The sequence below is a fragment of the Acanthochromis polyacanthus genome, chromosome 10 (assembly GCF_021347895.1).
Source record: "Acanthochromis polyacanthus isolate Apoly-LR-REF ecotype Palm Island chromosome 10, KAUST_Apoly_ChrSc, whole genome shotgun sequence".
In the NCBI taxonomy this organism is placed as follows: domain Eukaryota; kingdom Metazoa; phylum Chordata; class Actinopteri; family Pomacentridae; genus Acanthochromis; species Acanthochromis polyacanthus.
The window spans coordinates 22886405-22900667 of record NC_067122.1 but is presented as its reverse complement, the minus strand read 5'-3'; the positions used below and the strand labels follow the sequence as shown (position 1 = coordinate 22900667).

The following is a 14263-nucleotide window of genomic DNA, read 5'->3' as shown; positions in this document are numbered from 1 at the left end:
TCATATCCGTCATCAACGGTCAGTGTCAAAGCTAGCAAGAAAACAGCTCTGCCCGACGGTACGTTTATATAAGGGAAATTACGGTTGCTAAATTATTTTTAAAACGACGTAGTTTAGTGTTTACATGTTTTTGAATGCGGTTCTAATGGGTGGCTTCTGTGCGGAAGCTGCGTAAAGCGTGTAAACATTAGCTAAGGCTAAAAGGAAGAACACGTTGTCTTTGTCAGACAGCGAGTTGAGTGTGTCGCTCGATCAGGAAACAAGCACACGGAGACGTTTTTGACCTCGTTACTCAGGATGCCATGCCACAATCAGCAACTGAACAATGTCAGCAGTGGCCAGGAGCACCCAATGAAGCAAGTTCGGTTTGCAAACAGCAGCAGCAGCGTGCCTGCAGTGCTGTCCAACCCTGAGCCAAGTGATGTCTCCACACAGGATGACAGCCAAGATAACCTGGGACCTCAGCTCAAGCTGCTCCCTCTGAATGACCAGATCCGTGAATTACAGACCATAATCAGAGACAAGTGAGTCCCCACTCTACTGTGCTCACATACAGGCCACAGCGAATGTGGAGGTTGCAGTACAAAATCAAATGGTGTTTTATTAAACTCCATTAAACTTGTCAGATCAAGACAAAACTTCATGTGCTCATGTAAACTATTGTACCTAAGCTACTGTAACTTCTGATCTTAAAAAATACACTTTGCTGAGTCAATGGTAAATTCAATATTGCATCTAATATGGAGAATACCAGAGTTAAGCCATATTCTCAAAAGGGAGGCACAAATCCAACATGTTTTGTAATGAACAGACCTTCAAGAATTCCTTATTATTGGACAGTAGCCATAGTTTTGTCAGTTTAACCCTGTGATCAGTTTTCTGTACCAAATCAGAAATGCTAAATTCAACTTTTCAAAGACAGAAAGCCTTCTAGAGAAGAAAATGTACGTCCTTAGGTGGACGTCAAGGTAAGTTCTGAAAATAATATCCCTCAAAATCTGAGGACGCTGAGTGTCCAAGAGCTTAATGCAAGTTTCTTGGTCATTGTCGTGATAATAATTTCACTTAGATATACATATATACCTCTGACAACAATGCAATTTATAATTTACACAATCACCAAAAGAATATTAGTGTATGGACATGTCCTCTAGTAGTTACAAGCCTTCTACTGATGAAAACATACATACTTAGGTTGACCTCAAGCCTTGTCCTCTGACTCCTTACCCATGAGTCCCTGAAACTAGCATTAAATATTTATCCTACAAAACTAAAATGCATAAACATGGAAAGAACAAATATATTTTAGCCCTATAAATAAACACACATATGTCAGAAAACTATAATCAGAAATATGAATATGGTGAACAAGCAGAAGAGGGACTGACTGTTTATTTTACTTAACTACAACAGTCTGAGTTGTGAAAGTTGTATCCCTCAAAATGAAAGGACATTGTCTGATGAAGGGTTAAATGCAAGTTTCTTACCCATTGTCGCATTAATAATATCGGTAACACAATTTTATAAAGTTGTAAGTACAATCCAATTTAAAAATTTTACACAAGCACCAAAAGAATAGTAGTATGACCCCATTGTGTTCCTCACAAAATAAGGTTGAAGTGAAAGATTGTAAAGTGAGAGATAAGATGACTGAGATCAGCAGTAACCCAGATTGATCTTATCAGCTCATGTTTTCATTTTCAGGACAACCAGCAGAGGAGACTTTGTGTTTTGTGCGGACCGCCTGGTAAGATCATGACTTCATAATTACTGCATACTTTTGTGTGTGTGTACATTGATAAAATACGCATCACTTTTCTTTTTGTCCAACAACAGATCAGACTCGTAGTTGAAGAGGGCTTAAATCAGCTGCCCTACTCAGAGTGCACTGTTACTACACCAACAGGTGAGCATTTCTCTCAAATCACAAAGTCAATGTTCAGATTTAAAGAACAAGGTTAAAAAAAAGACTAATTTAAACACACATATCCATCCAAGGTTCATGTCCTTTAGCATTTTACCTTCAGCGTAATATATGACTCAGTGGGCTTACTCTGAAGACCTACATTTGGGACTGTTCTTGCTTCGTTTTTCCCCTCAGGGTACAAGTATGAAGGTGTCAAGTTTGAAAGAGGCAACTGTGGAGTCAGCATTATGAGGAGCGGTAAGTTAAACCTGCTGTAGCACACTTCAAATTAGTGTCTCTCTTTTGTGAGGGCATGTAATGAGTCCTCTATGACTGTGTGATTTGCCAACTGTGTACTAATGCTGTACATTCTGTTCTGCTCCTATTCATCAGGTCAAGCTGTCATGTGCGCTGGATCATAGGCTTTTTTCTTTTTTTTTTTACAGGCAGTCAGTTCTTTACTCTGGGAAACTGGTTGATCATTTGAATACTAAATTATGCAGTAGGATTGTGTTACGGGGGATGTTTGAGACAGACACATCTCTGTACTTTTGCAGAGGTTGGTCGCAGTTTTCTGCTGACTGCGACGCCTGCAGCAGAAAACACAACCAGAAGTGACACTCGTTCTCTATCCTTTCGGATTAATGAGACTATCATCACAGTCTTGTGCATATCTGTATTATCATTTTATGACAGTAATGCTAGGTCAGAAAACGGAAAAATGTGGGCCTGTCAGACACACAGTATTATTCAGACGCTACATCTTAAAGGCAGCACGTATCAGCAGAGCACGATGCCAGTCAAAACAAATGCTCCCATTGCTTTCCACACAACGGTCACATCTTGACACACATCCCTCGGGTTGTCGCTCAACATGTCGAGATGCAGCCCTGTCGAGATCAGCACATCCAGGCCGCTGTAACTTTTACACTTTCTCCTGTCTGTATGGAGCATCTGTTCCACTCTAGGGGTGGAAAATGAAGCAATGCCCGACAACGTGGTCAATTGAATTATGTGGATATGTAGATAGGACTGTGTTTAGTCCCGGTGGTGGGAGAATTGACACAACATTGTCACTCAACTGTACAGCTTTGTAGCCTTTTGCACACACAGGTTACTTGGTGTTCAGACATACACAATTTATTGTTCTCAAGTGATTGCGATGAGTGTTGCTTGTTCTGTCTCTTTGACGGTCAGATTTGCAATGGCAAATTGAACAGATCTGGCACATGGGCGTATCAAATGTAGCTAAATAGACCACCATTCAATCCCACTTATGTTCTATGTGTCTTTCCATAGGCGAGGCCATGGAGCAGGGTCTCCGGGACTGCTGCCGCTCCATCCGCATCGGCAAGATCCTCATCCAGAGCGATGAGGAGACACAGAAAGCCAAGGTGTACTACGCCAAGTTCCCCCCAGATGTGTACAGAAGAAAAGTACTGCTCATGTACCCAATTCTTAGTAAGTGACAGAGATCCGCGATCAGTTTTTCTTACTGACAACTCTAGCTTTTCCACCCTCAGTAGCGCGTAAATGTCAAGAGATGTCCAATTTTGTGCAAATGTAAAAACAGTTTTATGTATTTATTCATTTTGAAAAATCTCCATCGAGTTGACCTTCACCACCAAGTCTGCATTTCCACATCATACCATTCACACTGCTCTGATAATTATAGCTCTCATGGGGGAAATTATACACTGCCTGGGAGATAGCCACCATGCTGCTGAATAGCATAATGAGGGCCAACAAAAATAGTATCTTAATAGCCCTGGTTTCCCAATGTCACAAAGCAGCATTTTTCTGTTCTCAGTTTTTGAAAATATGTGATGGTGACCAAGCTGCTGTAGGCTGAGGGTATATTTTATTGTGTCAGAATGATGGAGCATATGGTTTAATTGATGCATGCTAACAGGGTGAGAAATGAAAGCCTGCCAAGTGCCCAGACTCATGGGCAGATCAATCAGCATGTGGCGCGGTGGCTTTTTGAGATGCTACAATAATCAGTCTTACATGAATTTTTAAAAATGCAATTATGTGATATAACTGTTTCATAAACGTGATTCAGCAAGTTTTCAATTAATACACGGTTTCTATTTCTGCAAATGAGGCGACTTTGTTAGCACAGGAATGTGACTCAAACATCTGACCTCACATTTTCCATGTCTTCAGGTACAGGAAACACTGTGATCGAGGCGGTGAGGGTGCTGATAGAGCACGGAGTCCAGCCCCGACATATCATCCTCCTCAGCCTCTTCTCCACCCCTCATGGTATATCACCCAACTGCACTTTACTTTTACCGTGTCATTGTCTTCATATAACACACCGCCGATGAGCACAGCGCTGACGTCTTGCTCACCAGCTTAACCAACAATGGTTTTAGAAAATAGGTTTGTCCCAGAAAAGTCCCCATTTAAGGATTTCAAAGTAATTTTCAAAGCTATTGGTTAACTTCTGGGCTCGTGTAATAGTTTTCTCTTTATTAACTGCCGGGCAGATTGCTGTGACATTTATTGCGGCTATTCACGGTTTCCCAAAGGATTTCTAATCATTTAAACCTCCTTGACATTTCTTCTCGTGAATCTGAGAGGTCAAAAATTCCAGTTAAACACGAGAAATACTTGATTCTGCAAAGCTTGCCATAAAATGTACACTCGTTTGATTCTCTAAAGCCTTCAAAAGCCATTTCTGTTTATTTATTCAAAGCGCCAGTGTATACAAGGCTGAAGGTTATCTTATCAGCATTACTGGTGAATTAGCCCACTGACCAATAGCAGTGTTTTTGTACATATTTAAAGAGGCTACAGTCAGTATTTCTGTATCAATCATGTATCTAATTAAAATGCGAAAAAGTGACCATGTTAAAGGAGTCGTAATAAACCCACAGAGAACTGTCACCTGAATCTGCTTGGTAGTGAGGCTGGGCTCTTTGTCTAGCTGTGCAGTCCACATTTCTGCTGCTTTGGTTCACTCTCACTGCTCTCATAACACTTTCAGTCACAGCAGCAAAAAAAGCACTTAGACCCCACTGTACACTACCTGCTCGGCACGAAACAACAGACAGATTAAGTAGCAACTAGAGACTAGCTGGTGAACACAGTGGACCATAAAGAGGTAGACATTTCCCTCAGGGGTTGGTAGAAGCAAAAAAAACAGAGCTAAAGTAAACAGTTGAACCAACTCTAAATAAATGCTGAATGTGTCAATAATCCGCTGCTCGCTAATAAGTTTTTCTTATCAACTTAAAAGGCTGTCAGTATTGTGGTCACGGCAATTTGTTGCCGCAGAAAATTATTCAATTTTAGCTGCTCGTTCTCCATTTGCTGGAGCTCCCTTTACTAATTTCTAATCACTATAGTAATAAATTGCAATACTTATTTTCTTTTAAAACCTAACCCATTATGTATGTCTCTTTTAGGAGCTAAATCTATTATCCAGGAGTTCCCAGATATCACCATCTTGACCACGGAGGTTCACCCAGTGGCTCCAACACATTTTGGACAGAGGTACTTTGGCACTGACTAAACGGAGGACAACCTGAGGAACATGATCTGCAGATTGTTTTGGGTATATTTCTGGCACACTTTGTCTTGTATCTCATGTTCTCCTTGTTGTGCCAAATTCTGCTATGTAAGGTTCCTAAACTGACACAAAAGGATTAATCTGATCGCTGTATTTATTATGTTTTGTTGCTGTGTATACTCATGCTATAAGAGAGAAAACAACACAGAATCATATAAAGAGTTCAACTTGGATCATTTTATTTTGCATGTTACAACAACTGAAGGATCAATAAAGAATTTATATTTGTTTACAGACAGAACAGCAAAAGAAACTGGATCAGTGTTTTTGGTAGTTCTGAGGTTATGAAAAGGGAAGCACCACAATCACATACTCCAAATACAGTTCAAAAGGGACCATATGTGCTCTAGCAGTATTGAACTCCTGTCTGCCAGCTGGGTGTAATTTGTCATCTTTTCATGCTATAAATATCCTACGATTTGATAAAAGCACATTGCTTCGATAGTTTCTTAAGTGTCACTTTATGGAGCAAAATATACAGACACTGCCTGCAGCAGGGAAGAATCAAACTCAATACAGAGGATTAAAGCTGGACAATAGAACAATAAATACAGACAAGACTACATGAAACACCCAACACCCACGTCTTTCCTAATGCTTTTCTACATGCTTTCAAACACCAAATCATATCTCGGATAAAACGTACAGATTTCATCAATAAATGAACAGAAGTATCTCTCAGACATGAGCAGCATTCAATTTGGCTAACCCAACATGGAAAAACAGATCTGATGAAGCAAGTTAAAGTGTCAAGATCAAACGGCATTAACGTTTGACAAAGGCCCAACTTTTTACTCATACTAATAAATGGGTGTACTCAATAGGAAAATTAGGTTTCAGCTAAGTACACTGGCTAAATACGCAAGTTAAACAGTCTTGATAAGGAGAATTCATTACATTGGTTTTATAAATTTAAAAATACGTAAACACAGGTACAAAAAAAAAAAAAAGACTCGGAACGTCATATTGCAGAAGATCACTGTCCTTTACCAACCGGTGGATGAGGATCAGTTTTATATATGTACAGTCATCTCGATGTTTAAAAAGATCAAAAATGGAAAGAGACATAGAAGAACCTATGTCCTCTCCTATGCATGATAATGTGCCTATGACAAAAGCTTTTCTCACTTTATTACCCTGCATCCACACTTGCTGATATTACAGAAAACAAGATCGTGATAGCTATTTTAAAAAGATCTCATCACACTATGTCTCATACGCTCACCCCTTAAAAAAAAAAAAACAAAAAACGGATCACTGCATTTTTTTTTAAATTAGCCATATAGCCAACAGTCATGATATACAGTATATTTAGGATATGAATCCACTGAAAATAATACACATTTTATTAAGTTTGCCATAATCTCAGATTTAAAATGTAACGAGCTCTATGTATGAATGCCAGTTTTGTCTGCTCAGACATTATTAATGGCATTCCAACTGCTACAAGGATGCTAAAATACTCTATAAAAGCATAATATGACAGGTTCTTTCATAAATAAGTGCCCAAAATATTGGCACAGTGTACTCACAGGCAGAATGATGAGCAGAAGGATACATTCTCAGGAGAAACTGACTCCCAAAACAAAGGAATATGTATAATAATAAGGCGCAGGTCAAGTCAGGTTTTCTTATGTTTACTGAAAAGGAAAAAAAAAGTTAAATCTTGTGTTTATAGGCTGCAAAAATCCAACCAGTAGAGGCCGGACACCTTTGTTACCAAATAATTTAATCTACCAGCTTTTAAAAACTATGAGAGACTTCTGGCGCCTTTAGATACTCTGTACGGACCGAACTCTGAGGTGCAACACTGTGAACTCACCCTCACCCAGCATATAAAATAGCACAGTGCCAGACAGAAGCCTCCCAAAAGCAACATTAGTGACAATCCCACAAAGGCCAGTGCCTTCAGCGTGATCAACAACTTCAGGCAAATATACGACCACAGTAAGTAACAGTAGCTTTTTATATGTGAGGTAATATCTGACAGTGTTTTCTTCCAAATAAAACTGATGCTGTTTATCCGTCTGCGAGAGGAGAGATGACGCTGCCGCTGGTCATTCAATGAGTTCCATTTTTCATCGTTATGTAAAACACCAGGGTTAAATTGGCAATGACAATCCAAATGCAGGTTTCAATCCACCCATTTCGCCCACTTCAGCGTGTCCGAACATCCACATGATTTGGAATGCATTTACCTCATGGTGCACAGTGTGTGTGTGTGTATCTGTGTGTGTGATATAAGTCCTAATTGTCCCCTGGACCAGTGTAAATTATTCCTCCATCTCTATGGTAACAGAGGGGTCTTGGTCCTCAACTGGAGAGAAAGAAAAAAAAACATTTCAGCTCGCAAATTCATAATCTTTCAGTGGTTTTCTCAGAACAGATCCAGCTCATAATTAACAGCGTTTCATACGACCACCAGGTGGTAGCAGAATATTATGGTTGGAGTCAAAGGTAGCAGCAGCAGCAGCAGACACACAGGGTGAGACTGCCGCCTCCACATCGTTGCAACTGAACAAAAACTGTACAAATCTGTAGTTTCATGTGATCATGTGTACCACAGAAAGTGGACAGTCACATCTCATATGCCTTTTTAATCCAAGATTACAAAGTGTGTGATAGAAGTTGACTTTCTACAAGATAAGATGTTTTTTTATGTAAAGCTTCCATATTTTAAAAACTGAGCAATGGAAATTTTGGGTCAATTACACATATTGATGCACATTCAGGCCCCTGTTAGCTAATTCTTCTGGCCATAAAATGTGAGAAATCATCAGCAACTGAAGCTTTGAGAAACTTTTTGTTGGCAACAAATCAAGCGAATAAATCGGAATAAATCTCTGCCAATACAGATGTAACTTTCAGAGGAATAAAAGAAAAAAAAGCAGGCAAGACAGACATCCACTGAAATGGATTTGGTTCCTCGGGCTGACATTTGTTATGAAAGTACAGCCAAAGTCAGCAGCATTCATTGCTTCTGACTCAATCTTTATTTCTGTTTTAAGTCTGCAGCCTCTACACAAATAATAGTAGTACAAGTAATTCAAGAGATGAAAATTACCCCCCCAAAAAAACACAGTAATTATCCATATAAAAGGTTTTGGGAGATAAGCTGCACACAATTCATCTCTAAAGATGTTTTCCATGGATTTTTTTTTTAAAAACCACAATAGCCAAAAAAAATCCTGAAGAAAATATTTAGTACTTGTAGTGCCACCAATTTCCCTACAGTGGTTACGGTGAATATTGTGTGCTCTATACTGTGGTGAAACACTACAACTGTTGCATTTACTAAGACCTTTTTTTAAAACTTGAGTATGAAATATACAGTATTTGCCTTTAACACAAAAAAAGCGAGTGTGTTTGTATGTATAAATGTGGAAAAATTTAGATAAACTCACCCAAGCTTCCTTCTTCAGACCCGTCATCTGACTCATCCCACATGTCCTCATTAGCTAATAAGGGGTTCTGGGATTCAGAACTCCGATTCTTCAAAGGGAAGTAGTGACCGTTCCCTTGGCTGACACATGAAAAGTGCAAAAGGAGAAAGGAGCTAGTTAAAGATCCAAGACTGTTACCAGCTCCAAAACGCCGATTTAATCCTTCATTTTGCTTCTGCATAAACCCACACTATCTTCTGCAGGCAGTCAACATCACCTTGTCCATCCCATCAACATCCCTTCTGTTTTGATTATTCAGTTTATTGTTGAAATTATTAGATGCCGTTCTCTCGTTTTGTGATTCAATTGGTATTTATTGCAAAACTCTACTGCCCAAAAAAAACAGTTAATTATGCATCTGAACCTGCCGTCTCTTGAGAGCAAACTCACCTCGTGAACACAGGGATGAACCACAGTCTCCTCTCCTCCCCAAATACCTGCTGCAGGTTTTTGCGTATGCCAACATTGAAGCCATTCCTGTCTGGTCCACCAACAAACACTGGAGCTGAGAAGGCCTCTAGAAAAAGTCAGAATACATTTTCATGCGTCAATTCTAACCAGCCTAAATTCATAAACCAAATAAGGACCAAATATGTCCTCCATTTACAAAATGAGGGAGAGCACTGGAAAAATAGAAGATTGAGATCTTAAAATTAGCTGGAAAAACTTATTTTAAACTCTATTTTACCGGGATTATCAAGCTTAATTGTCTTAAAACAAGCCAGACTTGCTACAAAACAAACAAAAAAAAAAAGCAGTTTTTCACTCAAAAATAGATTTTTGCTTTCATGTAACCTTCTAATTTGAGATGTATTAACCCTCCTGTTGTCCTCATTTACGGGCACCGAAAAATATTGTTTCCTTGTCTGAAAAAAATCAGCAAAAAAATTCCCCAAATTTCTAAAAATTTGCAAAAACTTCAGGAAGAAAACTCTAATAATTCCTTAAAAGTTTCCCTTAGAAGTTTTTTTTTTTTTAAAAATCCCCCAAAATTGGCAAGACAATTCTTGTAAATATTTTTTTAAATGAGTAAAAATCTTCCAGAAAATCCTAAAAAATATCTAAAGTGATTACATATACAGTAAAACTGGGAAAAAAAAAAAAAAAAAAAATCAACCAAAATCCAGCGAAATTCTCTGGATTTTGGTTGATTTTTTTGTGAATGTTTTTAACATTTTTTACATTTCTTTTTCTTTTTTACACCAAAAAATGTTCAAGGATTTCCCAAAAACGTTGAAAATGTGAACATCAGAAGTTTCACTATGAAAATATTATTTTTTTGCACATTTTCAAACGAGTCAATTTTGAACCGCAGGACGACACCAGGGTTAAACTTATTTTGAGTTTTCTTGTAAAATTTAACTCAAAACAAGATAATTTCAAAATTGTTTGACTTAACAAGATATTTAAGATGCATCATCTTAACACTAGTCCCTCCATCTTGTTGAAATGTCACTTGTTAAGTGAATTTATCTTAAATCAAGTGGGATGAGACATTTTGACGAAAAATAAGACAAACAGACTTGGTAAGACTTTGAGTTTTTGCAGTGAGCAGATTCATAACGGGAATCTCAAGACGATTTCTCAACAAATATGTGAACTCTCACCTAAAGTAGATCTGTTCTTGGCCACCAACCAGCAATGGTAGCCAAAGAGGAACATGAGACTGACAAAGAACATGAGCGCCACAAACATGAGGAAGAGGACATGGAACTTTGCAGGCCCATTTGGCAGTTCCCCCTGTGAGAGAGAAACATTAGAGCCAGAAACCTGAGAAAAAAGGGGGCTTTAAAATGCCATCACCTATGACAGAGGGCTCAGTTCTCTGTTCTGTTGGAAATACAATAGTGCTGACTTTAAGCAACTCAGACTCTCAGTATTACAACATTATCAGATGGTGGACATGATTGGCAAGAAGAATGACACTCACCACCCAGAATTTGAGGAAATACTTAAAGACGGTTGCTGCAATGAACACGCAGTACAGCATAGAGTAGGAGAGGAAAAGAAGGAAAAATTTGTAGTTGGAGAAACCAACACAGTTGTTCACCCTAAAGGAAGAAGAAACCCTGGTGTCAGAACAATATAAATAAATTTATCGTAGTTTTTAACTATAAGTTAAGTTACAACTTACCAGGGACAGTGATGGTCCATCTTCAAGACACACCTGAAAAGAAAAACAAATCTACATCATTTTCAAAGAATGACAGCTGTGTAAAAGAAGCAAATTAAGTAAATAACAAGAAGAATATAGTTGCTTTACAGACCACTTTTTGTTACAGCATTCTTTACATGCATTCTGAAATCTATGTGCTAATTTCTTTTCTCTAAACCTCTGCACTGATTGGTCATTAGGATATTCTTTCTAAGAGATGGCACGCCAACAAAGCAGCATCCTCTAATTATCACAACAGTCATTGGCCCACAAATATCTGCTGGCCTAAGGCAATCTTTCTAGATGAATGGATTGGGGAGGAAAGGGTGGCTTACGTTTCACAAACCGAGCAGTGGTGACAGCGGTCAGGCTTCAGTACCTGGCAGCGGTCGCAGAACCTGATAGCTGGAGACAAGAGGATGGCTAGTTGAATGAACAACATTTGAGCCCAGCTTACCCTTCACATACTTCCTGTGCAGGATAGAACTTACTCTTAGCAATCAGCACTAATGAAAGAGATACATTGGCTGATTACTCTGGATGAGGATGCTCAGGAGAGCACGCAAAGCTAATTGTCCTAACCTACTTGCTTTCACCAAATACAGATTATGTGTGAGATGATGGGTTGTTACTAATGTTCCTGCCTCCTTACCCAGTGGCTTTGACATGTAGAAAATAAATTAATAATACAGCATATTTAACTGGGCAACTCACCTCCAGATTGAGCTCGAGTGAAAATAGGAAGCTTCTTTGCAATCTCAACCAGGATTTGCTTCTGAGCATCTGGTCTCTCCTCCATCTCGTATCTTTGCTTGTCTGAATATGACAGCTGAAACTAAAGAGACAAACACACCAGATGTTTTGGCATACCGTCACAGATTCAACATATGAAATAAATAACATTATATTCAGGCTACCTTTTTGCAAGGTGTTGCGGGAGGAGTGAATATAGACTTCCAGTAGGTCCAGGAGAACATCACAAAGCAAACATGAAATACTAGCAGATAGGCCACTGCAAGTACAAAACCACAAAATAATCATAAACTTAATTCACAGTTTAGCGGTCCTCACTGCTTGTAGCACGGAAATGAGAGGGTAACTCACCTTTTTCCAGTGGATTTTTTAGTGTAACTGTAAAAAAAACAACAACACGTTACTTAAAATAGCAAGCTGGACTACAGATAACAGCGTTTCTGCTAACATTAGGTTTATGTTTATTGAGGGAAACAACGTTTACCGGCTAACACGACTAGCCAGATGGTTGGGTTGGAGTTAGCTAAGAGCAACAACAGTACAATTGTTTTAGTGTGAACCAGAGTTAACGCCGACGTCTTAATGGCAATGACAAATTAAATTACGTGTAATGCAAGCTAACTGCACGTGAACCAAATTAAAGCACACACCTTGTGCCACTTCCGCGTAGTTTGCTAGCTGCTGCTGTCTATATCATTATTTTTGTCAACACTGCTGTGCGCTAATCTGCGATGTCTGAGCTGAAACGGTAGAAATCACAACAACCGCACACAGTCTGTCGTACTCACAAAGACATAGCTCAAAGACGTAGGCGTAGTAGGACCACAGCACAACGGCGGTTATAATAAGAACAGGTATCCAGGAGAAAACCCTTTGACAGCATCTCAAACCTCTGGAGAGAGCCATATTCATCTACCCTCAGCTCTTATCGGCGCTCCACTACCATTCCTGGGCTTTATCCATCAGTGACATCGGGGAGCGATTCACTGCACTGAGATTACTAGACCAGTATATTTGACCACTAAAAACACATATTTTTACGAATATTACTTTATCCTTTTTTCATTTTAAGTAAGCATATAAAATGAATTAATTTAAGAAAACCAACAACTGCTGCGTCTTTAGTAAATAAACTGTTATAAATTCCTATCAACCAATGAAATCCAGCTTGTCTGTATGGACACTGCAAACTGTAATACATTTATATAAACAGTTTTGACAACATTTCTAAAATCAGACATATTCATCTGAAAGAAGACATTTTACACATACACTGCCAGTCAAAAGTTTGGACACACCTTCTCCTTCAGTGGTTTTGTTTAATTATTTTATACATTGCCGATTAATACTGAAGACTTCAAAACTATGAATGAAAGATAGGTACTGAGTTTTGTTGTAAACAACAAAAAAGTATTAATCTTCAGTAATCTTCAGTCTGAGGCATAAAAGTCCAGTGCTGTATATGCTACAGACACACACACACACACACACACACACACACATATATATATATATATATATATATACACACACACTCAACAAAAATATAAACGCAACACTTTTGTTTTTGCTCACATTTTTTATGAGATGAACTCAAAGATCTAAAACTTTTTCCACATACACAATATCACCATTTCTCTCAAATATTGTTCACAAATCTGTCTAAATCTGTGATAGTGAGCACTTCTCCTTTGCTGAGATAATCCATCCCACCTCACAGGTGTGTCATATCAAGATGCTGATTAGACACCATGATTAGTGCACAGGTGTGCCTTAGACTGCCCACAATAAAAGGCCACTCTGAAAGGTGCAGTTTTGTTTTATTGTGGCTGTGCCAAGTTGCTGGATATTGGTGGGAACTGGTACACGCCGATCCAGAGCATCCCAAACATGCTCAATGGGTGACATGTCCGGTGAGTATGCTGGCCATGCAAGAACTGGGACGTTTTCAGCTTCCAAAAATTGTGTGGATGTATGGCACAACAATGGGCCTCAGGATCTCCTCATGGTATCTCTGTGCATTCAAAATGCCATCAATAAAATGCACCTGTGTTCTTCGTCCGTAACCGACGCCTGCCCATACCATAACCCCACCGCCACCATGGGCCACTCCATCCACAACATTGACCTCTCCAACGTGCCAGACGCCATCCAATGTGAGCATTTGCCCACTCAAGTCGGTTACGATGACGAACTGGAGTCAGGTCGAGACCCCGCTGAGGACGACGAGCATGCAGATGAGCTTTCCTGAGACGGTTTGTGACAGTTTGTGCAGAAATTCTTTGGTTATGCAAACCGATTGCTTCAGCAGCTGTCCGAGTGGCTGGTCTCAGACAATCTTAGAGGTGAACATGCTGGATGTGGAGGTCCTGGGCTGGTGTGGTTACACACCAAATTATTAATACCTCTCTCCTTCCAAGTGTGTA

General features: G+C 39.2%; 2 protein-coding genes across 2 annotated transcripts; one reads left to right on the top strand and one right to left on the bottom strand.

The window, feature by feature from the left end:
• The first annotated feature begins 10 nt into the window (after window positions 1–10).
• Window positions 11–5928, top strand: uprt (uracil phosphoribosyltransferase (FUR1) homolog (S. cerevisiae)). Its single transcript, XM_022208625.2, has 7 exons — window positions 11–524; window positions 1705–1747; window positions 1837–1906; window positions 2102–2164; window positions 3206–3367; window positions 4076–4174; window positions 5323–5928. Exons 1-7 carry the CDS (start codon window positions 298–300, stop codon window positions 5427–5429), a joined length of 771 nt encoding a protein of 256 aa, XP_022064317.1. The 5' UTR covers window positions 11–297; the 3' UTR covers window positions 5430–5928.
• zdhhc15b (zinc finger DHHC-type palmitoyltransferase 15b) lies at window positions 5644–12815 on the bottom strand. Its single transcript, XM_022208624.2, has 11 exons — window positions 12626–12815; window positions 12189–12215; window positions 12002–12096; window positions 11799–11919; window positions 11420–11489; window positions 11064–11096; window positions 10860–10980; window positions 10537–10669; window positions 9320–9446; window positions 8891–9009; window positions 5644–7803 (listed from the first exon to the last, which is right to left on the bottom strand). Exons 1-11 carry the CDS (start codon window positions 12747–12749, stop codon window positions 7760–7762), a joined length of 1014 nt encoding a protein of 337 aa, XP_022064316.1. The 5' UTR covers window positions 12750–12815; the 3' UTR covers window positions 5644–7759.
• Between the last annotated feature and the right edge of the window lie 1448 nt (window positions 12816–14263).

What these genes read in the sequence shown, in the direction of transcription:
- uprt (XM_022208625.2), top strand. Translation starts at nt 298, where the DNA reads ATGCCATGCCACAATCAGCAACTGAACAATGTCAGCAGTGGCCAGGAG. An exon ending in AGTCAGCATTATGAGGAGCG is followed by an intron (nt 2,165 to 3,205) that starts GTAAGTTAAACC and finishes GTCTTTCCATAG; the next exon opens with GCGAGGCCATGGAGCAGGGT. An exon ending in CCTCTTCTCCACCCCTCATG is followed by an intron (nt 4,175 to 5,322) that starts GTATATCACCCA and finishes TGTCTCTTTTAG; the next exon opens with GAGCTAAATCTATTATCCAG.
- zdhhc15b (XM_022208624.2), bottom strand. Translation starts at nt 12,749, where the DNA reads ATGAATATGGCTCTCTCCAGAGGTTTGAGATGCTGTCAAAGGGTTTTC. An exon ending in AAAAAATCCACTGGAAAAAG is followed by an intron (nt 12,097 to 12,188) that starts GTGAGTTACCCT and finishes TTGTACTTGCAG; the next exon opens with TGGCCTATCTGCTAGTATTT. An exon ending in ATTTCCTCAAATTCTGGGTG is followed by an intron (nt 10,670 to 10,859) that starts GTGAGTGTCATT and finishes TCTCTCTCACAG; the next exon opens with GGGGAACTGCCAAATGGGCC.